A 27222-nucleotide genomic window follows, 5' to 3' on the forward strand; every position below is an offset into this window, starting at 1 on the left:
GCTTTGAGTACATAATACTAGAAGTGAATGCCATTTAACACAGATATCAAAATTGTATAAAATCTACCGTTTCCTCAAAACCTTTAGCAAATATGTATATAAATAATATGATGCTCTCCAACCTTGTTAACTGTGACAAAGGATTAAAATTTAATAGCAATGTTACAAAAAAAATTAGTGGCAAAAAAATTACAGTCACCTTACAAACACCCACTCATGCAGCATTAAAAGTAGCTGTGATGTAGCAGAGAACAAAAGCCACATTACAAATATACTGCCTGGCTGCTCTACAGCTCAAGCCATGTGGCTGAACCTTTGTGGATGGCATATAAATATTTAAAAGTCTAGCAACAGCCTTACAAGATCTCCTTTCTGGCTTGCATGTTTGTTCAAACTCTTACATTCAAGGTGAGGCTTGTGTCATTACGAAACAGTTTCCTTTATAAATACCCAAAATAATTATGAATATAAAAGTTGGAATGTCCACACATGGAAATAGATGAACCATACTACTTCCTTTAGTAAACTTATATTGTAGCTACCTTTTTACAAAGTGTGCATCCTGTAATGTATCTGAGGATGGCACCTCAAGTAACTAAGACCATTTTTTAAAACTATAAATTTCTATCGGCAAGGTAATTACTGACTGTTACCATAAAGACCAGTGCTTTACTCATTGTTTAAAATTATTCAACACAATTAAAGAACAATAGATCTCTATAACAAATTTATTAACACCAAGCATATGCAGGGGAATTTTTAAGAGGTAATTCTGAGTTGCATTTCTTGTTTAAAAGCACATCATTTTCCTGAGATACTTTACTTTGTAGGAACTGTTTAAACACTGGAAAAAGTTAAAGATACAAATGTGAACCTGTTACTGCTCATTACACTTGATTTTTCTCCCTGCCCCATTCCCTTCAGATATGTCTAAATTTTCTACGGAGGACCAATATATAACTTAGGTACTGAAACACTGCCAATACTCAAATTACTCCCTGGCCTTACAACACAAAAATTAAGTATTTGTTATTTCTATCAATACGGATTATTCACAAAATGCCTGTTCAGACTTGACTTGCTAGGGACAAAGTTGTCTCAACACTAGTAGGTGTTGGGACAGGTGTATTTCTCTTTATCCCTTTCACTTTGGCAGGGGATAGGAGAAAAAGTACTGTTTGATCCAGGCTATCATATACTTATTTAAATGCTTAAGATGTCCAACAGTTTTTTCCAAAATCAAAGATGCAATGTTCTGTGTTACAACATGGATTATTGCAACTTCCATTTTATGACAAAGGGGGAGGGCACAATCAGCAATACCTTCTGCCAAACTGAGATTTCTCTCCTTTCTGTCCCATAAGTAATATCTGAACAGGCCAGACAATTTAAAGATGTAATCTCTAGCCTACAAGGAGAAATAAAGACTGGCTGCAGGCTATAAGAGGACAGTAGTTTGTATAGTGGATTGTGAATCAACACAACTAAAAGCCTGAGAATCTTGAGTAAAAACCTGATACCATTTCTAGAACATAGCAGCCAGTGCTATACTGTCAAAAAGACAAAAATCTATTCAACAATTAAGAGACCACAATCAAAATGCAAAGAGTTTTTTGTCCGAATCAGAAGATAACCAAATATAAGAGGGTTTTCTTCCCTATTGTGGAATGACAAATACTCCAGAATTTTATGAGGCATCAATGTATGGGGTAAGAAAATCTAGATTGGAGTACTCTTTAAAAACTAAGTTATACTCTCTAGCCACACAAAAAGTCTTACAGAAAAATAGCCATAATCCGATTTCTAGCAAAACCAAAGCCACCACAGCCACAGGCTGCCCTTTATATACATCTGGTGGCAAAATTATTCAGTATAGCACAAATCATACTGATTTAATAGGGATGTCAAACATCCACTTGGAATGTTCTTCAATGTACTGTACAAATTGTGAATACATTATATTTACAACTGATCTCATTATCAGGCTTAAACACAATAACATGTTTATTGATTTATATGAAAAATACTTCACTAAGAAAGTAGACAAACTGCACAGAAATAGTACAAGTGTCATGTGCATAGCAATATAGCTTAAAGCATTCACATATGGCTTTGTTTAAAAGAAACTGTTAGAAAACCTGGCCCTATGAGGGCTTGTGGTTATACAGTTGACACAAAGTAAACTGCTTCACATCTTTTAGGCACTTGCTAACAACAGTGTTCATCCCTGGAAAAGAAAAGGGGGGTTGTCTTGAAAGAGCGAGGAAAAATACGGCAATAGCTGTGTGTAGCTGAAAAACATTTTTTTAGTAGTGCATGCACAGAGCTGAAAAAATACAATTCCTGTGCAAGATTTTATAGCAAATAACTGAAGTATAAAAATATGTACACACTTTGATTTTTAAATATATACATAACAAAAGCCCTGAAATTCATTCTCTAAATATATCACATGATAGTAGTAACAAAATGCAATTTGAACTGCAATTGAAGCTATTTAAATTAAATTCATACAGGATAATTTTAGGTGTTAACACATTTGTTTCTCTTTTAAAAACATCATTTTGATGCGGTCATCCAAAATAATCTGCAAGCAATGAGCTCTTTTGTCTTTTTCAGTCATCACAATAAATTACCCTAATGAATTCCAGTCTCGAGTGGCTTCCATTAGATGACGCTGTCCATGTCCTACCCAATTGTCCTGATTGTCAAATATCCTCCCACAAAACCAGCACCTAAATTTAGTTTTCAGCGTATTATCAGAGGTAGTTTTCACAATCTGATAATTGTTTTTGCTCGTCTTCTTCAATGTTAATTTTAAAACAAACCTTTCTTTTACAGGACTTACAGGTGTGAGCATTTTGCGTTTTCTTCGAGAGAGATCATTAGTAATTATGTACAAACTGTTATAATCTGCTGGCTCCAAAAGAGCATCAATAGTTCTCTTTGACAAGGAGACCTTTAGCACATGTCCTTTAAATTTAGCAATAGTCTTCATAACATTTACAACTTCTGGAACATCTGCATCAGGATGGTTTAGCACTACAACTGGCTGATTTCTTCGGGGGCATTTGATTAATTGTTTGGAATTAAATGGAAGTAGCTTTAGAATCCTCACAGTGTCTTTTGACAATCTTGGTCTACAAGGGGCGCGAATTAAGGATTCAAATTCATTCACATCCATTTGATTTTTCGCTTTACATTTTCGATGCAACATTTTCTTTCTAGGAGGTTCTTGAAGGCCATCTTTAACTTTCCGTTTCAAATTCCTGTTCTTCTGTGAAACCGTAGCATCAGAAACTTTAGCACCAGTTTGCTTTGAATGACGTTTAGCTTTTGAAAATTTGTTTGTTGGTGGCCCGGGTGACATCTGGGTTCCAAAAGCGTTCCCTTTGTTAGCACTAACTGTTTGTGCTGAATCAGATGGAATCTTTTGTGACCGTGTCTTTAAATTCCTAAGGGAATGTACAGATTCTACAGAAGTAATAGGATCCTTTGATTTATCACTTGCCAAACAGGCATTTGCTGGCATCAATGTACCTGGAAGCAGTAAGGCATTGCTAGAAGAAAAAGCTGCCTTTTTCTGATCTAGTGCAGGACTATTAAGGGAATGCATATTATTGAACTGTAAAGATGACTTAATGTTGTTAATTGGCTGACAATTGTCAGCAGCAGGAAAGGTCTTAATTTTCAAAAAAAGCTTTTGTTGCATTGCTCCAGTTTTCTTTGGTTCACAATTTTGACCATTAGCAGTACCTTGAAGAACATTATGCTTCTGTACTAGGGACTTGTTTGGCGACATACATTTAAGAAAAACTGCTTGTCTACCATCAGGCAAAAGTGCATAAACAGGTTGTTCTTGTCCAACCTCTGGTGGTTTTATTGACTCCAAGGTAGCAACATTACTGCCTTGATGTCCAGCCTGTATTTTCACGGAAGAAATTCTGCTCTCTGAATTTGTCATGTTAAGTTGCTCCGTGTATGACATGCCAGTGGATGAAGCAACCGCTGTCCCACTAACACCAGAATAATTTCTTATACTGCCAGAGCTGTCTATTTTAAATTTCATACCTGATGTAGCTATTTCCTCTTTACCACACTCTTTAGATGCAATTTTCTCTAAAACCTGAGAACTATTTTCAGTGGCATTTGCAATTGTTCCAATTGAGCCACTACCAAAAGTCAAGATCATTCCAGGTCCTTTGTTTAAAAGTAAAGGTGTAGCTCTTGTTGCCTGAACATCTGATGAACTGTTTTTTGGAGACGGCTTCCCTGAAATAACATGTAATCCTTGTTGATGGGCAAGGCGCAAAGGTACAAAAAACCTTGGGAGAGATGACTGAAGTAGCACTGATTTCTTCTGTTCTGGAAGCATTGGACGGATAGCATTAGGGACATTCAAACTGTAGTGCATCTTGTGTTTTTCCAACTGCTGTGCTAAAATTGAATCTGTTTGACTTTTAAGCAATGCACCAATGCCTGTTGTCCTTGAAGTAGAATGCATTTCGTCTGTTCTATGAGCCATCACTGGGAGTCGTCCTTCATTCCTAAAATACACACCTTCATTCGTTGCACTGCCATTCACATTCAACTCTCTCTTGAATTTAACAGGAGAATTGGTTAAACTGCATGCAGCAGTTGAATCTCTGAAGTGTGCAAATGTTTTACACTCCATTTTATTATTTGGAAATGAGTTGTCATAACCAGTTTTTATATAGTTGAGTGGCTGAGTAGCAGGTTGCCCTCTTAGAACATCTTGTAATGACTGGTTTACTTCAGGTGACAAATAGTTGGATGCCTGAGTACTCTGGAGTGAGAAAACAGATGTTATTTTAGGCATAAGTGATGTATTTACACAATTAGAGGCATTTTCTTGTTTTGATTTTTCAGCTACATGTTCCAACACTTGATTTACCTTTGCATTCAAATGCTGCTGGTCATCATGATGATTTTCTATAGGATGCTGTCTGTCAGTAGCATAATTGGATTGGTTAGCTGAAAATACTGGAACATTATTTGTATTTACAAAGCCATGAAGAGACAGCAATGAAGATCTTCTTTCTAGATTTAACACTGTTTGTTGTTGCAGATAAGTAGTTTCATTTACAGGCCTACTCTGGAGAGAAAAGGCGCTGTTGGACATATGGTGTTTGGAGCTATCCAAAGTATCTATTTTGGAATAATTATGGAAAGGCAGTGGTACTTGATTAGAAAAATCAGTTGATGGGCAGTAGATATTATTGTATTTACTGTTGTTTACTTCACCATTCCGTACTTTTAATTCTGTAGGAAAGGTTTTTTTCATAGGGTCATAATGTAGCATGTGTGCACCAGCAGAGGATAAAACCTGAGAATGGTCCTGAGGTACACAATTCCTCCATGAAGAATCTCTATTTCCAGCCTTAGCCACAAAATCACAAGGAAGTGTAGAATCTGGTTTTGCTGGCAGACGAGTTGTAGAGTTTCCTACCATTACAATATGAGGTCCTACTGTTCGAGATGTATTCAAACTAAAATAATCTGGACTTTCTTGTTTTATTTTTCCTGAATATTGATTAGAAAATGACAATGGAGATGATGCCAATGAGTGAACAGAATTATTTCTAGACATTTGCTGATTAATTTCATGAGGTCCAGCAGCGGAAGGTAAATTGAAGTTGTCAGCTGTCTGCTGCAGACATTCAGTTGAACCATCTTTTACCCCATCAACCTTATTTTCTGTTGGCAAATTCTGTTTATCTGTAGGTAGCAGTTTTATTACTATATGCTGTTTTCCATCAACCATCTTGAAGCCCATAAATTTAGCACTGTAATTTGCAGGAACAGATATTTTGTTGTTTTTAACCATCAAAACTGTAGGACCATGAACAGCTTTTTTCAGCACGCCAGAACCCAAGCCATCTTCTGCTCTACTGTATAGTATTGCTGGAGAGGATTTTGCCCCACTGTAGATATGCCTTTCATTGAGAAGATTGTTGTCTTCGCTGAGATGTAATTCTTTTGTAGGCTGGCCTAGCTCTTCAGATTTAGGCTGAATTTCCTTCACGTTTTTGAGAACTTGTCTGTCCTCTTCTCCAGTTCTACAACTGCCAGTAGTCATTCTTTTACGTCTCCACAGGGCCTTCCTCGATGCACCTGTTTTGTACCTTTTCAAGATAAGTTTTAGTCCTGTTGAAGTTTTCTTCATCTTCTCATTGTTATCTGTATCCGTTTTATCTTTTGCATAGAGGTGGTCTCTGTGTAATGTAATAATATGTTTTAAAAGATAGTTTTTCCGAGATGCCATGTAGTTACAATATTGACAACTGAAAGGAAATGTGCCGGTGTGTGAAGCAACATGTTTCTGAGATTCTTCTTTTGAAAAACTTGCATGGTGACATTTATCGCATTTATATTGTATTTCATTGTGCCGATGAATATGCTGAACAAATGTGCCAACATCATGGGTGGAAAATCTACATCTTTCACACTGAAAATGGCCATTTACACAGTGCCTAGATGTGAAATGTTTTGTTAGGTCCAACAAAGTATATCTATTATCGTCATTACAGATTTCACATTTTACTAAAGTGCTACGATGTGTTCGACGGTGTTGATTAAATGATTGGAAGTCATTAGCTGAAAAATTACACATTTCACAGGGGTAAGATGGCAACTCTCCACGATGTAACAGCTGGAAATGCTTCTGCAGATCATTTGGACTGTACTTAATATTGTTTCTGCATTTGGTACAGCTAAAATTCAGTATCTTTGCAGATGTTTTCAATCCCTCCTCATAATTCAGTCTTGGTTTACTGCGTAGAATATCAGTCTCAGAAAAGTTGCTTCCATTCACATCCATGTGCATGGAAAAGGCTCTTGCAGGCTTTTCTTTACATTGAAATACTTTCATGTATCTGTCAATTTCATGTGTACATAGCACTTCATTTGGAATATTTACCCTAGGCAGCTCTATTTTCACATTTCTCAGTCCATAGGTGAGAATATCTGAAATTGCAGGTTGAGTTATATACCCCTTAACAGAAGTATCCAATGTAGGAACACTTGTTCTATCTAACTCATTGTTATGTAACAAACTTGTATTTTGGATGCAAAAGGATGGTTCTTGTTCAGATGGCATTTTTCCTAAAGTACTCTGTAATTTACTATTTTTGTACTCTTCGTTATTTAAGAGACTCTTGTGCAGAAGTACTCAAGAGTTCCAGGATTTCCTCAGTTTAGTAAATCTGGAATTAAAAGTACAAAGTTAATTTTAAAGGTTAAAAGGGGGAAAGGTACCCATAGTTTCACATACTAAAAGCAGCATAATGACTGACACCTGTGTGCTAACATAGCCATTAAAACTAAAAAGTCACAAAGCTTTTGATCGAAGTTGTTTTTTGTCACCACAGACATGTCACATTTCCCCCCATTAAACCCATAATCCCCTTGATGTGGATTAAGAATTGAAACCTTCACAGTGACACTCAAAACCTTTCAGCTATTGGGGTCTCCTTTTACATACTCAGATTACTTTGCTCCTCCCACATACGAGTTATTCTCATTGGTTAATTCCTACATGAGTTGATGCAGTGCCAGAAGCAATGTGCCATTGTTTCAGCCACAGCTTTTCTCCCAAATCAGTAGAAGACAGTCAAACCCTACCTAGTTATGTTCCTGGCCTTCCACCTCCAAGGTGATCAGTAAGTCAATCTTCACCCAGTTTCCTATGATCGCCCCATATTCTACACATTTGGACATGATGGACTGCTTAACACAGAGGCTGCCAACCGTTTTATAAAAAACAAAATACACAAACAGGAGACTCAATTACCAACAAGCACAGACTGTACCATGACAACATGAAATGAAAATAACCTTAAATGTCAACTAGGACTTCAAGCAGGCAACTTACCAGAAATCTCAATTAAGTAGATTTAAAAAGATGCTTCACTCTGCAATACAGCAAACAAAAAAACCCTTACTACGTGTTCTGAATGATAAACTCTCACAGGATTAATATGTATACATCAGGAGCAAAAGACAGAAATTTGAAAATATGTGCCTCAGTGGTATCAGACCTAAACATTTCTAACACAGGTCTTTCCCCTAAGTAGATGTTTTGCTGTGGAAAATCCTCTTGTCAGGGGCAGGGGGTATCATTAAACAGAAGTGCTGTGCAGGCATTACGCCTGAACGAGGAACTGGGGGAAAAGTAGGAAAGACGGTCATGCAAGTCGCCCCTGTTAGCAACATTCTTGAATGCACCAGCCTTCTTCCCACATTGAGCCAGAAGGTCTGAGGGAGTTTTCTAAGTACTTTTGGTTGAACACACTTAGAAACCCCTTTTAAATGTTACTACTCAACACATGAAGGTCGGGGTAGATCCTGCACATACAGAGACATTAGGTGTACAGCAGTGTGTGGTCCCATTCCCCTTCCAGGATTTGAAAATTCTAACACCTAAACAGAGCTAGAGAGGTCTTTGTTTTCCTATATGCCTGCCATTATGTTATCTATAATGTTGTTCACCAAATTAAAGCAATGAAGTCCAAGGGTTCCAACACTGGTTGATGTTCTCCTTTTCTAGCTCAAAGCATAGTAGCAATGTTTGAAGTTCTCAAATGGAAGCAGCATTAGGTAATTTTGTGCAACACCTAATGGATACCCCTATATCCAGTCCATCACCAGATCATGTAATCTGTTACAATGTCAGAAAATATAGCCCGCCCTTCTCTGCTTCCTCAGCAAAACTCTGGCCCCTGCCCTGGTAATTTCTTTCTTTAGCTACTGCCATCTCAGGTCTTCCACTGTCCCATCTTCATCCACTCATCGCCATCTAACATTATGCTGACAATGACACCTCCCTTGGCAAACTGACCACGTGATGCCCCTTCTTAAATCCCTATACTGGCTTCCTATCCCCTTCCAGATCCTGGCCGACTCAGCTCCCAAGTATCTTAAAAAATTGTATCCATCCATACTGACCTTCTCAGGCTTTTAAGATCTACAGAGGGGGCTCTCTTAGTACAGTGGTACCTTGGGTTACAGACACTTCAGGTTACATACTCTGCTAACCCAGAAATAGTACCTCGGGTTAAGAACTTTGCTTCAGGATGAGAACAGAAATTGCGCGGTGGCAGTGGGAGGCCCCATTAGCTAAAGTGGTGATTCAGGTTAAGAACAGTTTTAGGTTAAGAACAGACCTCCAGAACGAATTAAGTTCTTAACCTGAGGTACCACTGTAATTCCACCAACCACAGAAGTAAGAGAATAGAACCCAAGAGAAGACTTTCTCTGTGACAGCCTCTAAACTATGGAACTCCCTACAGAGCTGCATTTAGCATCTTCACTATACAGTGGTACCTCTGGTTACGTACTTAATTCGTTCCGGAGGTCCGTTCTTAACCTGAAACTGTTCTTAACCTGAAGCACCACTTTAGCTAATGGGGCCTCATGCTGCCACCGCGCCGCCGGAGCATGATTTCTGTTCTCATCCTGAAGCAAACCCAAGGTAATATTTCTGGGTTAGCAGAATCTGTAACCTGAAGCGTATGTAACCTGAAGCGCATGTAACCCGAGGTACCACTGTACAGTTTTTGCTGTATGCTGTAGACAAACCTCTTCTACCCTAGCCTTCAACTGTTTCATGGGACCCACCACTTTTGCTGAATTTATATTGTTCTGCTCAATTTTGGTTTTACTTGTTTTATAATTGTAACAGTTTAACCTTTTTAAATAATTGCACATTATACTGTTGTAACTAACCCTGGGAAACTTATGGTGAAGGGTGGGTGAGAAATCTGACAAATAAATAAATAAATACATTTCTTGTGCTCATCTTCAAATCCTTCCACGTTCCATGGCCTTCCTCCCCATTATCTCTCTGCTCTTATATCTTAACACATCTCTTCCTTTGGCTTTTATCTCTTCAGCTCCATTACCCACTGTTGTCTAAAAGTCTCATTCTTCACCCTTTCTCCCTTGCTGCCTCAAATACCTCCCAGAATGTGTCCAACCATCTCCCTTACCTCATTCAAATTTCTCCTAAAAACTCACCTTTGGAACAATCTTCTAGTGATAATACCCTATAGTAACTAAGCCAAAGAAACTTAATTGCATCTTATTCCCCTGTTTTTCACTGCTTTCATTGCCAATGTTGTTTTCCTTTGTTAGGTTTCAGATTGTAAGAACATGTAAAGTGCCATGTACACAGATGGTGCTATATAAATAATAATAACCAACATAGGCAACCAAGCATGTTGTGATTTACAAGTCTGAACACATACATAAACATAACAGGTGATATCCAACTATTCTGTGAAATGCCCTGAGACCTCTGGGTATAGGGTCGTATATAAATTTCAGGTATAGGGCGGTATAAAAATAAATAAGTAAGAGCACACTCACTGCAATCAATGGATTTTAAGTTGATTTTGGTACTACTCTGAGTATAACTAACATTAGATATCACTCAACAGCATTTGATAATACAGGATATTTTAAACAAAACTCCCCCACAGTGAATTTTAACTTTAACCACAGATAAGTAATAAACTTACTGTTTAAAAAGATTAAAAATCCATTCTTCAGTAGTCTGTTCAATACTTTTCTTTTCCAAGAGATGAAAGGCATAAAACAGAGGGTCAAAAGACACTGCATTCAATGTACAAAAAATCCTGAAATAAAGAACATGTTTTTAAAAACACAAACATAGGATCAACTTAGAAGTCACTACCACCTGAGATCTAACTGTGCCTGATCCTAATGTACCTACAGCAAAAAATTAGGTAATTTTACTCTAAATGTGGTCATTCATAATATGGCCAGAAAGCAGGGGGGGATTTATGTCAATATCTAGAAGTTTTGCAAGTTTTTGTAGTTCTGCACATAGCTGGCACTAAGTATTTACTAATACTCCCTTTAAAAAAATGATATTGTTGACTACAAATCTGTAGCATTTTTTGACCCCTGACTTTTAGCAGGATAATCAAAATCAAATAAATGCCCACTATGACAGAAATTCTAAACAAATACTGTAAACTAGGGAAATGCCAAGTTTAATTTATTCTCCCAAATCTCACCAACCTTACACATCTGTACAAGTCTTCTACACTTTGGAACAGAAACCTGGCTATGCTAGCTAACTTTAAAGCACATGTAACGAGCTTCCTTAATACCTAATATTTACATTGCTTATTTGTAAATTAACCTGCAAATATTTATCTGCAGAAACTGGAAATCTAACTATTTCCCAAAATATTCCAAAAATAGTTAAAAGATGTCAGGAAAGAATTTGTTCATGTTACAAAACAAAGGCTGCACTCCTACTTTTGAGTAAGCACAAAGGGGATTGCACTAAACACATGCACCTTATTGATTTTGCAAGCTTTAAAATAGTGCAAACACCACTAGTTTACTAAAGGTGCAATCCTGTGGTACCCGGGAAGGAGTCCCAGACACCATAAAGTATCTCTAGAAGTGGACCACTGTCAGGTGGTTCCCTGGATGGCAACAGTGCTTTCTGCTGCCATGGCTACCCTACCAGTGGTGGGCCCAAAACTAGAAGGATATTAGCATACATTGAGGGCAGCCAAGGATCTGCAGGATCCTACACTTCTTCATTCACCCATCATGACTCCAAATGGAGCCAGAAACTACAGTAGCCTAAGAGCTGGCATACCTAATTCCCTGCAATGGAAAGCAACCATAACAGAAAAAATGGTCACCCCTTCCTCACCTTCTGCGGAAGCCAGCAAGGCTTTGAAAATGGAAGTCGCTCTGCCACAGATCTTTCCCACCCAGTAGGACTGCTCTGCTCACTTCCCGCTTCCCCAGATTAGATTACTTACAAGTAAAAAAAAAACTGTTTAAATTTAGGATTTTCTAGACAGCAGCAACTTGAAAACCAGAGTACACAATCAGAAGCATGAAATCTTTCACAGAGAAAGAGGTCTGTTCTATGCAGAGGTATGTGTCATGGGGACCAGAGAAGGAACTTAACAGGCTAAATCACTCTGCCCAAAGATTAAAAGCAGACAAAAGCAAAAAAAACCCAAACCTCAAATTTAGAACAATTTTAGTATCTCCTTATACAGGCTGAAGCCTAGAATATAGTTACCAAAACATGCATTATTTTAATGGCAAAAAACAAACCCAATAAATCAATCTTACAAACTATCATTCTTGGTTCAGCATTGTAACCTACATGCAATGTAGTCACCTTTTTTAAAAGAGATGTCTCAAGTCTACTGATCAATTCCCTATACAAAATATCCCATATTTTGCAAGAGTTGAAGGAATAGCAAAGACAAATTATCTCCATAGATTGTATAAAATGTGTCTACTTGTAACACTGCAACTTCTGATAGTATCTTTCTTATTTCAGAACCAAGCCTTTGTTGTTTTCGCGTCTCAAGTTTATGTGAGCAAGACTGGACTGGCAGATTTAGAATTTTCTCAACTTAAGTTGTAATACAGGTCCATCTTACAAATTATCCACATAGGTACATCCCACTATATTATTACACAGCAATATATCACTCACTATAATTTAGTGAGATGACCAGTGAGAACAAAAATGATTAGCACATTTCCATGGTTATATAAGAATCTTTGCACTATCTTAAGGAATTTTCATGAACATTTGGCTTTGTTGGTTTTCCTTTCCAAATAACTTCTTTCAAGCTGCAGCAACGCATGCTACTTAACTTCAGTCCTATGGTAACACAATCATAAATATCAGCAACCAAAATCAGCTCAGTACTTTGTTGTGAGCAAGAGAGGATTATCTTGGCAAGTCTTTTTTGGTGCAAGGCTACACCCAAGCAAAACAAGATGGCAGTCAACAACAAAGCAATCTCCCTCCCACTCTCTCTCTCATTCTGCAGGAAGTGCTTCCTAGCCATTTCCAAGTTAATCCTTTCAACACAATCCAGACAGGGCAATGCTCAGCATCTGCACTTGGAAAGGGTGAAGGGCCTTTGCCCCAAGTCAAGCCCATGATACCCTTGTTGAGTTTTGAAACCATGGAGTCTGGCCTGCCAACTTGCTGTCTTTAGGTCTCAAGACCTTTAAGGTGCTGAAGGAGTCCATAAACTGGGGGGAAAACAAAAGACCACCCAACTCATCCGTCTGCCTGGACACAAAAAAAAGCCATTTCGGGTTGAGTTGGGCTTCCTGGGCGCCTCTAGAACTTTTGGGCGCCATAGGGAGAAGCGCTGCCAGGCCCCTCAGGTGTCTCTCAGGGGCACCAACCCCGCTATTTTGGTCCCCATGGAGCTGTGTTTCGGGAGACAGGGGGTGGGGGGTCAAGCTGCTCGCGCCCCCCGTCCTAGAAAGGGGGTCCCTGGCTGAAGCCGCGAGGAGGAGACGGGGCGCTGCCGAACAGCAACTCTCATCCTGGCAAGGCGGAGGGATACACGCGCGCTGTGTTGGTCGAACCTTCGCCCACAGAGGCGCGAGCGGCCGCGCGGCCAACGGCGCGTGGCCCCTCAATAGTTCCCCCCGCACCCCTGGAATGAGGTGCACTTCTCTCTCCCACTCTCTCTCTCTCTCTCCCCAAAACCAAGCCGCGACCGCGGGACTATTTGATGCCTCGGCCCAAGAAGAGGGCGGGTTCCTGCCCAACTACCGGGATTCGCCCGTCCCGCTGAAGAAGCTGCCCCCTCCCGCCGCCCGTATGGGGTGGGGGGATCCCGCCTCCCCGTTACCTAGCTGGGCGTCCAGGGCCCCGCGACTCCCCCGCGACCTTCCCTCCCCCCCTACGCTGGGCACGAGCGCTGGGCGCCTAGATTACCTCGCCCGTCTCCATAGTCCGACGAGTCACAATTGGCGGCCATTATAGTTTTCCATCCGGGGACTCCGGCAGTTTGACGAGCTCAGCAATGGAAGGCGGGGTGACTGTGGCGGAGGGATATGCCGCCGCACAGGAGATGGGGCGGAAGGACGGAGGCCCAGGGAAGTTTGGGGGGCGCGAGGAGACGCCTGGGGGGGGCTGCCGACGACCCCCTCTTTGCCGCTGAGGAGGCGCCACGACCTGCGCGCCTTTTTTTTTCCCCTCGTCGCTTTCACGTACCATGAAAGCTGCCTCGGCGGCGACGGCGGCAACCGCCGGCCGGGGAGTTTTTCTGTCAAAGTAATGAAGGCAGCAGCGGCAACACGGCCGAGTCCCTCCTCTTCCTCCTCCCAGCCTGTTATTTGTGTGTGTGTGTGAGAGAGAGAGAGAGAGAAAGGAAGGCTGTGGGGGTGGATTAGTAACACCAATACACACTACCAGATCCAACAAAGAGGCACCCATATTCCCCTCTCACGGGTGGCCAACGAAACGGCCTGGTGCCACACAAGCACATACATACAAGCAAAGCCCATCCCGGGAAGCAAAACGGCGCCATCATGTCCTCTCCCTCAGCCAAGGGATGACGACGACATCACCCACTTCTTCCCCCTTTGCTCATCCATCAGCCGCACGCGGCCATTGTCTGGAAGCCGCCTCCTGATATCAGCAATGTATTTGCCCTCCTTCCAGTGCTCATCTTTCAGTTGCAGATAGCAGTCCTTTTGTGCTCAAAAGAAGAAGGAAAACGCGGCCTGTTTCCCCTTCCCTTGCATGAAGACAATGGCGTTCTCTGCACACTCGCGAAATGCAAAGGGAAGGGGAAATGGCCTCCTCGAAGCAGCTTATATGAACCCAGCTTAGCTACAAAACAAAGCAGACGGGGAAGAGAACTGCTGAGTGGCACAATAGAAGCATGAATAGGTAGCATGAATCGCATTTGTTTAAAACCTAGGTGAACGTTATCAGGAGGACCTAAAAATAGGGGTGAAGCCAGTGCTGAAGCTCTCTTTGTGACAGACAACACAGGGATGCACCTTTGGTTGGTATATGAAAGGTAAATCTTTGCTTAGCTGTTACTGCAACACGGAGGGTAAGCTTTACAAGCCAAAGGATTGCGTCCAAATTCGACATTTTTGCAGCCTTGCTGAAGCAAATCCAGAACAGCGTTATTCAACATATGAACAGCCATATTTGGATTTTAAGACCAGAGTCAAATGCAAAGTAGGAAGCTAGCAAGAAAAATATTTGGAGCATAAAGGGGTGGCTTAAATGATAACATGCAGTATAAGGAAAATAGATTGGCTTCCTGTGTTCTATTGAAGATCTTAGACGCAGAACTAAAACAAATGTAACTTTCAAAAAATATCATCCTTACATTCCCAGGATGGGAGTTCAATAAACAGATCTTCAAACCGTTATTCAGAGTTGAATTTCTCCATCAGACTCAACTCTGCCATTCTCTCCTCCCCCCCCCCACCCTGTTCTGTATTTGAACTCCCAAAAGCAAATACTGTTTCAACAGTCAGAGAAAAAGTGCAACTTTTCAATAGACTATAAAACCTTTAGACATTTGCTAAAGATTCATTACTTTATGAAAAATATGACTATTTATTTTCAATGAACAAACTTTCAAAGCAAATGCTTATCCAAGAACCTACTTACATATTAAATCTATTTTTATTTGGCTTATTTGTTTGAACATATGATATCCTACCTTTCTGTTTATATTACTAAACATTCAATATGGCTAACAAATATATAAAATGTTGATAACATATACAATGTATATAAATACATCTAGGAAGCAAGATGCACTTTTCATAAATCATGAAATAAAGCATTTGTGACTGTGGAGAGATCATGTTTTACTGGGTTTGTTTTACATACTGTATAAGAATTCGCTATGTGTCCATAGTTTTGTGAAGAGCTAAGTTTAAAATACAAAGTATCCATTGCTGACTAGCAGCTGGTTGTTACATGAGACTGGTCTGGAAAGAAGCAAGGTTCTTTTTTATACTGAGTAATAAATTGCACTTCTGATTGGCTGTAAGATAGAAAATTATTGGGCACTCATTCAACAGAATAGGTGATCTTACAGGAAGGGGATGAGAATTCTTTGGCACTCAAATTTGTTTAAGTGAAGAATACGCTGGCTGGAACATAAATAGGCTGGAGGGGAAGCAATGTTGGCAAGAGGCGATTGCAGTAAAGTGGGTTTTTTCCCCCAGGGGGTGTCAATACCACTCCTAGCAAGGATACAAGGGACCCTAAGTATGCCTCTGGCTACCAAATATCTTTAGGGCTGGTTCAATCAGCTGCCCCCTCCCTTATGGTAGTAGAACTTCATCAATGCCTCTATGGTTTTCTATGCCTTTACTTTTACTGCCTCCATATAACACTTCCAACAGAAGGTTTCATTAAAGAGTACACCCAGGTATCTAAATGAGCAAGTTGATTCCATAGCCTGCTAATCCAAGCACAATCCAAACCTAGGAATGTGTCTGTCAAAAATCATAATCTTCATCTTAGAGTAATTTATAGATAGGTTTTCCTGTCTACAGTATCTGCTGAGGCCCAGTCAGGAAAAGGAGAAGAGTATTAAACCACCTGCATACACCAAGATTGAGATCTTTGTGTTCCTAACTACTGGAGAGGGGGAGTTTGCATTGGGTAAATATGGCACCAAATCATTAATATAAAAGTTAAAAAGAATGGGAGCCAGAATGCAACTTTGCTTCACGCCTCATGACATTTTAAAAGCATCAGTCACATCACTGTTTAAACCTACTCTGACCCTCATTTCTGTGGTGCTGTATAGTTCTTGGATCGATAGCAGAAGTCTGCAGTCAATGTTGGCAGTTGAAATTTATCCTGCAGAGTTGAATGCAGAAAAAAGATAAGTTAAGGTTACATAAAGATTATTCGTAATGCTCTTACAATATTTTCTTACAATACGGTTCAGAATAAAACATTGATCAACAGTACTGCGTCCTCTTCTGAAAGGATTGTTTACTCTTCCCTATGTAGCAATTGCCTTTGCTATACACCACAAACTGATTTTTCCACCCTCCTAATTTCAAAAGTCCTTTGCCATGCAAATATGTGGGAGACTATTCAGGAAACACAACTCCAATACACTACTGAGCAACAGAACTAATTTGGCACCTCTTTGAGTCAACTTATGTCTGCCTCTCTCAATAAAAATCTTTTTTTTTTTTTTTTTGAGCTGTGTGCTTTCTCCTCTTCTGAAAAGTTTATTTATAATGCTACACACAACTGATACATTTATTCCACATAAATTAATCCAAAATAACTGTCCTCCCCCATTTTTGGTCCTACATTGCTGTTTAAAATGTATTCTTTATTCATAAGTGACATTCAAAAGTAGGAGTATACGCTTGTGCCACCTTCTGTATGTTTTATTCCATGTTTGGAGCAAACATGGTGAGCAAAAAGCTGAAAGGGTCAATTAAACCACTTTAATTGGATATCTTCTGGATGCTATAACTTAACCATTAGGAAAGCTACTGTATTTTTCCTCCGCCATATAGAATTAATTATTTTACAGAATGTCTATCATGTTCTCATTAACATGCATTGTATTGTTCATCATTATTTCTTTTTTCTTTTCTGATAATCCAGATCCTGTTTAGAAAATACGCAAGTGAACAAAGCAGAACCTAAAACAAAACACTGACAAGAGACAGTGCAGATGGAGTGGTGTTTTTAATTAAGTCAACTTTTTGTTGGGTGTAAAGAGAGCAATATTTCAGACGAAGTCCCTTGAAGCTGGAAATAATGTATTCATTTTCATTAAAGAACGTTGGCCTGATACAATATATCAACCTACCAACTTGATTTCTCTCACTTCCTAGTACTCTAATGACAATAGTAATCTTTAGTATGCAATCCTTTGTATGTAACAATTGATGGAAGCTGAAAAATAGACTAACACCATGCTATAGCTCAGTTATGTAATATGTATGGTAAACCAGTGGGCAAGATAGGAAATCAGTTTACAAGTGGGCATGCATTGCATCAGAAAGTAAAAGGAGGCTTGAAGAGCTGGAATGGATTTAAGAAACCATATAATGGCAAAGGAAACCAAGTGAATTAAGATATCTTCTGCAAGGCAGGGAGGGAGTTAGTAATAATGGTCATAAAATCATGAAGCTATCTAAATTCCAGTTTTTGAAGTCGCAAAATTGAGCTTAATACAAAACAGCACCAGTATGATGTTATCTCTCTTAATGAAAGAACTGGAATTAGAGGCCAGTTGGCCTAATTTCTGTACCACACAAATGGAAAGCAATTTTATAAAGACATATGAATTCATGTATGTATGCAGCAGATTGTGGACCAATGGCATCATGCCTCAACAAAGCCAACAGAACATCTTAACGGTGTCAACAGTATGTGGTTAAAGGTGATCCACATTCCAATGTGCAACATCCACTCCGTATATTCGAAGCACATGGCTTTCCCCACTGAATTCTGGGAACAGTAGCTTATCCCTCACAGAATTACAATCCCAGCACCCTTGAAAACTTCCCCAGGATTATTTGGGGGAAACCATGTGCTTGAAATGTATGGTGTGAATATGAGGTTGCTTCCTCCCACAGCATTTCAAGTTGCTTTCTTATTTTGCTGTGCAGACTAGAGTAGGGTCTGGTTTGTCTTCATCCAGTGCCCATTGCCTGCTTTGTTTTCCCTGTGTTCACTGAGGCTGTCATCTGTACATGTGCTTTCATCTGCACATGTGCAACAGCTGCCTGAAATGTATACAACTTAGCTTTACCACTGCTTCTGTTCTCAAATCAGAGGGAAACTGGTTTGAGGGAAAGCGCCTCAGACAGAGTATTTAATCAAGAAGTTACAGGATACCTACGGATTGTGGTTCGTGTCATGTGTGCTCAGCTTCAAACACCAGTTATGGAAATGTGCTGGAGCTACAGTAAGCATCAATGTGCAGTAAGATAGCAATAGCAGAGCAGGTGCATTCATATCTTTGCCAATATCCTGAGGGCTTAGGGTGTATTTTAAATGGATACAAAATAAAGCAGGTGATTAAATGAAAGGTTTCCTCAACAGAAGTAAATGACAGCGTAAAGACCGAAGTGTAAATTGCAAGGAAGTGAAACTGCAGATTGTACAAAAATGTTGAAACTTCTGTCTGCTAATTTCACATAAAGAAAGTCACAATACATGCAAACCTGTAAAATTTAGAGAAGATCTCTCTAACATATAAGAACAGCAAATTGAATTCTGTGTTGATGAGAACAATATGGTATTTGAGAGAAGAACAACAGGTTTTAAAAATTGCTTTGACTCTAATAGATGGTGTCATATCCTAAATATCACTCAGGATTCAAAATCGTTGAAAACATTTGTATTGTTTTTTCTTTGGGGATTTTTGTATTGCTTTAAAATGCTGTTTTGAGAGTGCTGTGGCTACATCTTATATTTTTCCTGCTGCTGAGGAATGCTCCCAGTTGTTACTAGATAGCAACAGTGGGGTGGGGGGGGGAGAGAGAGAGATCTGCACAGTCAGGAACATGAGGGTGTAGCTGCCTAGGATGTCAAGAGTGTTTCTCTCTCTAATTCTAGTGTTATTCCACAATTTCCATTACAGCCATTTTATGTCATGCCCTCTCCACGGCAATCAATTTGTGACTGACAGCCTCAGCACACTCTCAAACTAGAAATGTGCCTACTAGTTCAAAAAGGTTGGCAACCTCTGCCCTAAAATATTGTTAATCTTAACTAAATTTAGTCCAACAGCTTGCTGGTTTAGCCATCATTAAGATTATCCACAGTTCAGATGACATAGCAAACTGTGGTTAATCTAAAATGGAAGCCAAAACTTCTCAACTATTTTTCACTGCTGTGCTAGAAGGTGAAATGACCAAGGCTGAGGCTCACGGTGGCTCAATATAGTAATGCTAAATTATGTTTTAGTGTTATGTTCAAACTGGTTCATTAGCTTCATTGTAGATGTAACTGAGAGATTAAATAGATGGGATGTAAACTTATATTGAAGTGTTTAAGATCTATTGATTTCAGCTGAACATTCCTTACTTTTTTCTGAATTGGCCCCTATGGGATATTTAAGACAGGAGTATTAACTTAATTTTAAATTACTTAATAGAATTTCCCTCCATTAGATCTTCCCTAAAAAGTTCCCCCAAAATATTTCTAATTTTATCTTCAATACTTGAATCATAAGTTCCTGTAGTTACACAAATATATTTATATCTAAATATAAATACATTCCTGTTTAATATAAGGTTTTTAATCTTCATTAAACAAGCAAGCTACTACACACAACTGGCTAATGCTAATTTTTGCTGTTTCAAAATATATCCCAAACACTGGTTTAATTATTTACCACATTTTTCCATCTATAAGACGCCCCCCATGTATAAGACGCCCCCTATTTTTGGGCAACAATCAATCACCAGTCCACTCTCAGCACTGCCAGTGTATAAGACGTCCCCTAATTTTTGACATTATTGGGGGGGGGGCTAGTCTTATACACAGAAAAATGCAGCAAGTGTTTCTCCCTCCAGATACAAAGCAGCATAAAAATCAGAGTTTTAACTCACTGGGAGATCCCAAATCAGTTGTGATGAAACGAGAAAATAAAAATATTTAAATATGATGATATGATCTAGTTATATAATGATATCATCATAACAAGCATCTACTGTAGCAATGTAGGTATGTTTCCATTGACTTTTTTCATACTATTGGCACCCAGATGTAAATTTCAATATTAAAACCACCAGTTTAGTTAAATAATACAATTGCTCTGTACTTTTTATCCAGGGGGATCTTATAAGCTTTTGGAGCTTTGAGTTTGAAGTGCTAATTAGTCCTTCATCATTGCTGTTTTACAGCTTATTGCTTTTGTTTATATCACAACTAATATGGTTATTATTCTGTTCATATTTAAAGACTAGAGTTTCTATTTTTTTAGTAGCTCATCCACACACACACAGGTGATCAAGAATTATGTAAAGTGGTTGGATAAATAGCTTGCACATTTCATATCTGTATGGCTTCTTTGAAGCAGCTCTACATACATTCTCCGTATATGCTGTACTGAGATTACTTATACTGTACTAATTAGTGTCTTTACTTTGTATCTGGTATTTTTAAGAGTTATATTTTCATCAGTTGTTCTCATATAGGTTCTATTTTCTGGGAAAGACATTTTGTCAAGACGTGTTGGGACCCATGCTGTGTTTAATTAAAATGTTTCCTCTTCCTACTGAAATATATTTTAGTACCCTCTGTAAAAGTAAGTACCATTCATCTCTCAGGGAGGAACAAAAAAAAAAATCCACCACAAATGCTAATGTGTACCACAACATTAAACTAGCTAACCTGCTCAGGGACTCTGGGAACTGAACTTTTGAGGTGCCTCAGATCTAGAAAGGCAGGAAGCTGCCTTATATTGAGTCAGACCATTGGTCCACCCAGCTCAGAATTTCTGCACTGACTAGCATTCCCAGGATTCAGATGGGAGACATTCCTCACCCCAGCTTGAGATGCCAGGGATTGAGCCAGGGACCTTTGCGTGTAAAGAAGATGCTCTACCAGTGAGCTACAGCCCTCCCTGAAGTTTCCAGAGAAAGCCAAGATCATGAGCAAAGCAATCCTATGGAGGTGAGAGAGTTTATGGTAGATCTACCACCACTTCCCAAGTCCTATTGGACTCATGCCAGCAGGGCAGAAGATGCTGGGTGGGTGGGTAGCCTATTACCTGTTTTCCCTTATCCATTTTTCCCTTTGGAACCAATGGGAGGAGGAAATAATAATAATAATTTAATAATAATTTATTATTTATACCCCGTCCATGTGGCTGAGATTCCCCAGCCACTCTGGGCGGCTTCCAATCAAGTGTTAAAAACAATACAGCATTAAATATTAAAAACTTCCCTAAACAGGGCTGCCTTCAGATGTCTTTTAAGGAGAAGATAGCTGCTTATTTCCTTCACATCTGAAGGGAGGGCGTTCCACAGGGCGGGCGCCACTACCGAGAAGGCCCTCTGTCCGGTTCCCTGTAACCTCACTTCTCGCAATGAGGGAACCACCAGAAGGCCCTCGGTGCTGGATCTCAGTGTCCGGGCTGAACAATGGGGGTGGAAAGGAAAGAGGGAAATGAGCTAGGATGAAAGCATGGCAAAGCTAATAAACCACTTCAGTCAACATAAGCAAAGCACAACACAAGCTTGCACTTTCAATCCCTCCAGGAACCAACAAAACCCATGCCAAAGAAGCTCATCAATATATAAAACAGCTGAACAGCCTATGTCTCAGCAGGGCTACCTTGCTTCCCAGCTCTCACCTGGATCATCCTACATCAGGGGCTCCTCCTTCTCTCACCAGGGAGCCAAAGACATATTTCACTGATTCTTTTTGCAGTGCACACCAACTGGAGAGGCACTGCCTCCCTTGTAATGTTTTTACAAGGTGGTGAGATGAATAACATTAACTGAAATGTTAATATGTCCAGATTAGAAACAAAGGACTTTCCAGAGCCCTTATAAGTTTTGTTGTTGTTTTTTATTTGCAACATTTGGACTAACCATTCCCACTTCCAGATTAGTGGATATGATAAGAGTTATGGAGTGGTAGAGTGTACTTCAAGTGCACTTGTGTGCGCACACAGATGCAAAACCAGATCTTTGCCTTTGTTTTGAATAATCACAAGTGATCCTCACAATCAGAAGCGTGGCTCGAAAAGATAAAGCCCTGTTGAGTATTTGCTCTCTCCCAAGTTATAATATTGGGACGTGGGTGGCACTGTGGGTTAAACCACAGAGCCTAGGACTTGCCGGTCAGAAGGCCGGCAGTTCGAATCCCTGCGACGGGGTGAGCTCCCGTTGCTCGGTCCCTGCTCCTGCCAACCTCACAGTTCGAAAGCACATCAAAGTGCAAGTAGATAAATAGATACCACTCTGACAGGAAGGTAAACGGCGTTTCCATGCGCTGCTCTGGTTCACCAGAAGCGGCTTAGTCATGCCGGCCACATGACCCGGAAGCTGTATGCCGGCTCCCTCAGCCAATAAAGCGAGATGAGCACCGCAATCCCAGAGTCGGCCACGACTGGACCTAATGGTCAAGGGTCCCTTTACCTTTACTAAGTTATAATATGGGCTGTGGATACACCATGCATTTAAAACACATGACTTCCTGTCGATGAATTGTTGGAACTATAGTTTCTTAAGGGTGTCGGCAACTGTAGCTCTGTGAGGGGTAACAACTGTTCCCTCAATTTTGGGTTGGGGGGAGTCATATGTTTTAAAAGTATGTTGTGTACACAGCCCCGGACAACATACAGAGACTCCAGCCCCTCACCCACTTGACTAAATTTGAACTAGGACCCTATAGGAGAGAAACCTTAGAATCTCAATTTTTTTTTTTTTTTTGTTCCCTTGATAAAACTCTGCAGTCCCTTTACTCTTGATTTCAAAAGACAGATTTGAGGCAGCAGGTGTGCATGTGATTGTTAATTGTGCCCCCAGGCTTTAAGATTTTCAGCTTAATGACAGTGGATCAGTTACTTCTTTGCGGCTGTGATTTCAAAACAGGCTAAATAAAAGTTATTTTTGCAGTTTTTCTTCCAAGCACATTAATCAGCCTGTTACTTTAGATCTTACTCCCTTGAGGCTTTTAAAATGCTGCTTGAGACTTTTGCAGATAGCTGTACTGTTTGGAACCTTCTCTCTATACATATGTTTACTCAGGGCAATTAGTTTTGTTGTGGTATTTTTAATGTAATACTTTTGTGAGGGGGGGGCGGAATTATGCATTTTGAAATTAAAAACCAGAAGGTAGCATGCAGTTGCTATGAACTGTGAATCACCTTTAGCTACTATATGAAAATAGCTGGAAGATAGGAAAATTCCTTCATATTAAGCAGAAACTTTTTTTATTGTTGTTCTTTTCCCCTTGGAGATGAAAGAGCACACACAGAAGGGAGATGTGCAAAGATGATCAAGTATAGTAAAACACCAAAAGTGTTGCCTTAGTATGTATATCAATGAAATGTCTTATATAAAGAGAGAGAGCTGTCAGCCATTTTGTGGAGAGACCAATACCAATTCTAATAAATAAATACTAATAAATCAGCCAATTTCCTACTTAAATTCATGAAATTGCAGGGCAATCCCATGCATGCCTACTCAGAAGTAACAACATTGAATCATATTAGACTTGCTCCCAAGAAAGTATTACAGGATTGTGTACACACCATATATTTAGAGCACCCACCCAATGAATCCTGGAAGTGCAGTTTACCCCTCATAGAGTCACAATTCCCCTTACAAAACTACAGTTACCAGAATTGGGAAGGGGGCACTTTAAATGTGTGGTATGTACACTGAGACTGTTGGTCCCACTGAAATAAAACTATAGCAGTGTTATAAGAAAAAACTGCTCCTTTATGGGGTATTAAAGAGCCCGTACGGAGTCCTTATGGAGGTTCTCTATTGGTAAGAGAAAATAACAGAAGACAACCAGAGAATACTGAGAAGCAAAGCAGCTAGTAAGCATGGTCTTTATTAAACTGTTGCAACAGGGTCCCCCACTCCCCCACGCAGGGAGGGAGGAGAGGAACCCAAAACATTGGTGTGCAAGCTCTTATATAGACTTTTGAAATTGCCTGCCCTGAAGCTCAAGACCACCCCCCAAAGCACCATACATACATCACAGAAAGAGATGGTCCCCAGCAGAAATTTGAGTGTGTTGCTTCTCTCCTGTCTGCCAGGATACCTGATAATCCCTTATTTTATTGTCTTTTCTGCGTAGCCTGGCCATTCCTTTGAGATGGTAAATACTTAGTTCCTGAATCCCTTACGCATATTGATAAGTGTGCTCAGCTTAACAGGTACTTGCCAGACTGTATTTACAGGGAGGTGTAAGCCCCTGAAGTACAAAGACAACTGGAAAGCTTCTCCCATTTCCTTCCTCCTTGCAGAGAAATATTTTTGGTCAGTTTGGGAGAGTCAAAATGGCTTCAGGGTTTTTTCCTGTACTATTTCAGACACATGGTTTATATACTTACGCATGTGTTTGCCTTGTGCATTTATGAACATTTATTTTATATCTTAGACCTTATAATTCTCATAACAGCAGAGATGAGAATGAATCTGTGGTAATGCCCAGACAACCTGATTTGTTGTCCATCCTGACAGCTGAACATGATTCCTGAGTTGTAATCAGTTAGGTTATTGCCCTACTGTCCCATGCACCAAACAAACAGGATGTATTCCTACTTTCTGCTTCCTGTTATCCAGACTTTTTCCTGATCTACAAGAGGAACCTTGCCTGTTATTCCATGACTGCTAACCTTACTCAGGAGTCTTTGGCGTGATACTTTGTCAAAAGCTTTTTGGAAGTCCAAGCACACAATGTCAACTGGATCACCACTAAAAGGTAAAGGACCCCTGGTCAGTTAAGTCCAGTCAAAGGTGACTATGGGGTTGGGCGCTCATCTCGCTTTCAGGCCGAGGGAGCCACCATTTGTCCACAAACAGCTTTCTGGGTCATGTGGCCAGCATGACTAAATCGCTTCTGGTGCAACCAAATACCGGGACGGAAACCAGAGCGCACAGAAATGTAGTTTTCCTTCCCACCACAGTGGTACCTATTTATCTACTTGCACTGGCATGCTTTCAAACTGCTAAGTTGGCAGGAGCTGGGACAGAGCAAAAGGCGCTCACCCTGTCATGGGGATTCAAACCGCCGACCTTCCAATTGGCAAGCCCAAGAGGCTCAGTTGTTTAGACAGTGCCACCCATGTCCCTTTTGGATCACCACTAACTGTATGCTTGTGCGTACTTTCAAAGAACTCTAAAAGGTGAGAGAGGTCCTAACCTTGCAGGAGCTATGCTTTGGCACAACCTTTTCATCGATGTGTTTAGTAATTATATCTTTAACGATGCTGTTCATTAGTTTTTCCAGAACAGCCTCTAATTCCCCAGAATCCCACTAGAATCCTTTTATATATTTAAAAAATATTGATCACTTTCTACTCCTCAGGTATGAATGCTGGTCTTCTGGACAAATTTCACTTCTTCTTTTTTTAGATCCTAGAATTGCAAACATTTCCCCCCTCCTCTGATGGGTCACAGTTAGGTGAGAAACAATGATTCAGCAGGTAAGTGCTTGGTAGAGAAAGGTCTCTATTTCTCCGGGAAAGCTTTGCTTTCTGGACTTCTCATACAGCTGTGAAAGTAACAGGTCCTAAAAATGGAGTAAATAAAACCGAGCCATAGGGAATGAACATTGGGGATGTTCCCAAGGATCACTGAAATACGTGAACTTCGCTGCTGACCTCTGAGACATATAAAGGATCAAAAAAAAGGATGAGTGTAATATACAGCTTTTCAGAAAGTTCATGCTCATTGTGTGCTAACTGAGGATCAGCTTGCTGAGCAAAGATGCTGCAGATGTGAAATGATACCCAAGGCCATGAATGGCTGAGCAGAGAAAGTGTCCTTTTGGAGCTGTTCAGGAAAACATTGATGGTACATGTATAATGCATAAGAGAGGAAAAAACCCAGGTTGGCCTTCCGGGCAATGAGATGAGTCACTGCATTGGAATGAAGATGACAAAGGCCACAAGCAAATTGTTTGGCTGCCATTTTGTGCGTGTATCTCCAATATGACATTCTACTTTGCCGCCTCAAAAATGGAATAGCATTTCTTCCCCCTCCCCCACCAAAAAAATATGAATTGTGTATGAGTAGAAGGAAACTAACATTGGACAGTATAACGGATTGGATATATAGAGAACTTGAGCTGTAATCCCAGGAGAACCACTTACCAAGTAACCTTGGGAAGCCTGGCTGATCTTGTTATGCAATGACCTCAGCTGGAAATTGGATAGAATCTGGACCTCTGAGAGTAGCAGAGACATAATCTGAACTAACACTACAATAAAGACATATGAACTATGTTACTGAGCTGGTCCCAGTATTTAGTTACTTTTAATAGATGCAAATACACACCCAGACTAATGGGGGGGGGTGACAGACAGGGGAAATAAAACCAACTACTGTACATCATAAGCACTGCAATAAGATCAGAAGGCAGCCATTTGCTTTCATGTCCCTCTTTCCCTTTTGTTTGTAATAACATGACGGTATCTTTTGAGGGCCTGTGGTGACTTTTGAATAAGAAATTACCACTGCCTTTTATGTTTCCCCAGTCATAAACCTGGGAGCAGCCAATCTGAATTCATCTCCCCCCCCCAAAAAAAAGTATTCAAAACACTCTTAAGTTTCCAGGGAGGGATAAAAACGAAGCACATCGGGGCTTGAAAAATTTGATGGAATATTTAAAATGCTACCTGATCACAGGGCAGCTCCAGTGCTATTAACTGTATTTTTCAA

At 40.0% G+C, this 27222-nt stretch overlaps 1 protein-coding gene across 8 annotated transcripts; it reads right to left on the reverse strand.

Moving 5' to 3' along the window:
* Positions 1–126: 126 nt before the first annotated feature.
* Positions 127–15470, reverse strand: ZNF518A (zinc finger protein 518A). 8 transcript variants are annotated; one of them, XR_014548913.1, is made up of 6 exons: positions 13778–15470; positions 10542–10658; positions 7895–7934; positions 7645–7762; positions 1312–7226; positions 127–1281 (listed from the first exon to the last, which is right to left on the reverse strand). XR_014548913.1 is itself a non-coding variant. In XM_083616831.1 (5 exons), exon 5 carries the CDS (start codon positions 7118–7120, stop codon positions 2633–2635), a length of 4488 nt encoding a protein of 1495 aa, XP_083472957.1. In that variant the 5' UTR covers positions 7121–7226; positions 7645–7762; positions 7895–7934; positions 10542–10658; positions 13778–15470; the 3' UTR covers positions 127–2632. The 8 variants fall into 8 exon arrangements, 7 of the variants coding, with proteins under 7 accessions (XP_083472957.1, XP_083472960.1, XP_083472958.1 ...); XM_083616831.1 differs by having other exon boundaries at positions 127–7226; XM_083616834.1 differs by lacking the exon at positions 13778–15470 and adding an exon at positions 13692–13710 and having other exon boundaries at positions 127–7226.
* Between the last annotated feature and the right edge of the window lie 11752 nt (positions 15471–27222).

The sequence above is a fragment of the Podarcis filfolensis genome (genome assembly GCF_964270895.1).
Source record: "Podarcis filfolensis genome assembly, chromosome: 5".
NCBI lineage: Eukaryota > Metazoa > Chordata > Lepidosauria > Squamata > Lacertidae > Podarcis > Podarcis filfolensis.

Coding starts and splice junctions, on each gene's coding strand:
- ZNF518A (XM_083616835.1), bottom strand. CDS start 7,120: ATGCCATCTGAACAAGAACCATCCTTTTGCATCCAAAATACAAGTTTG.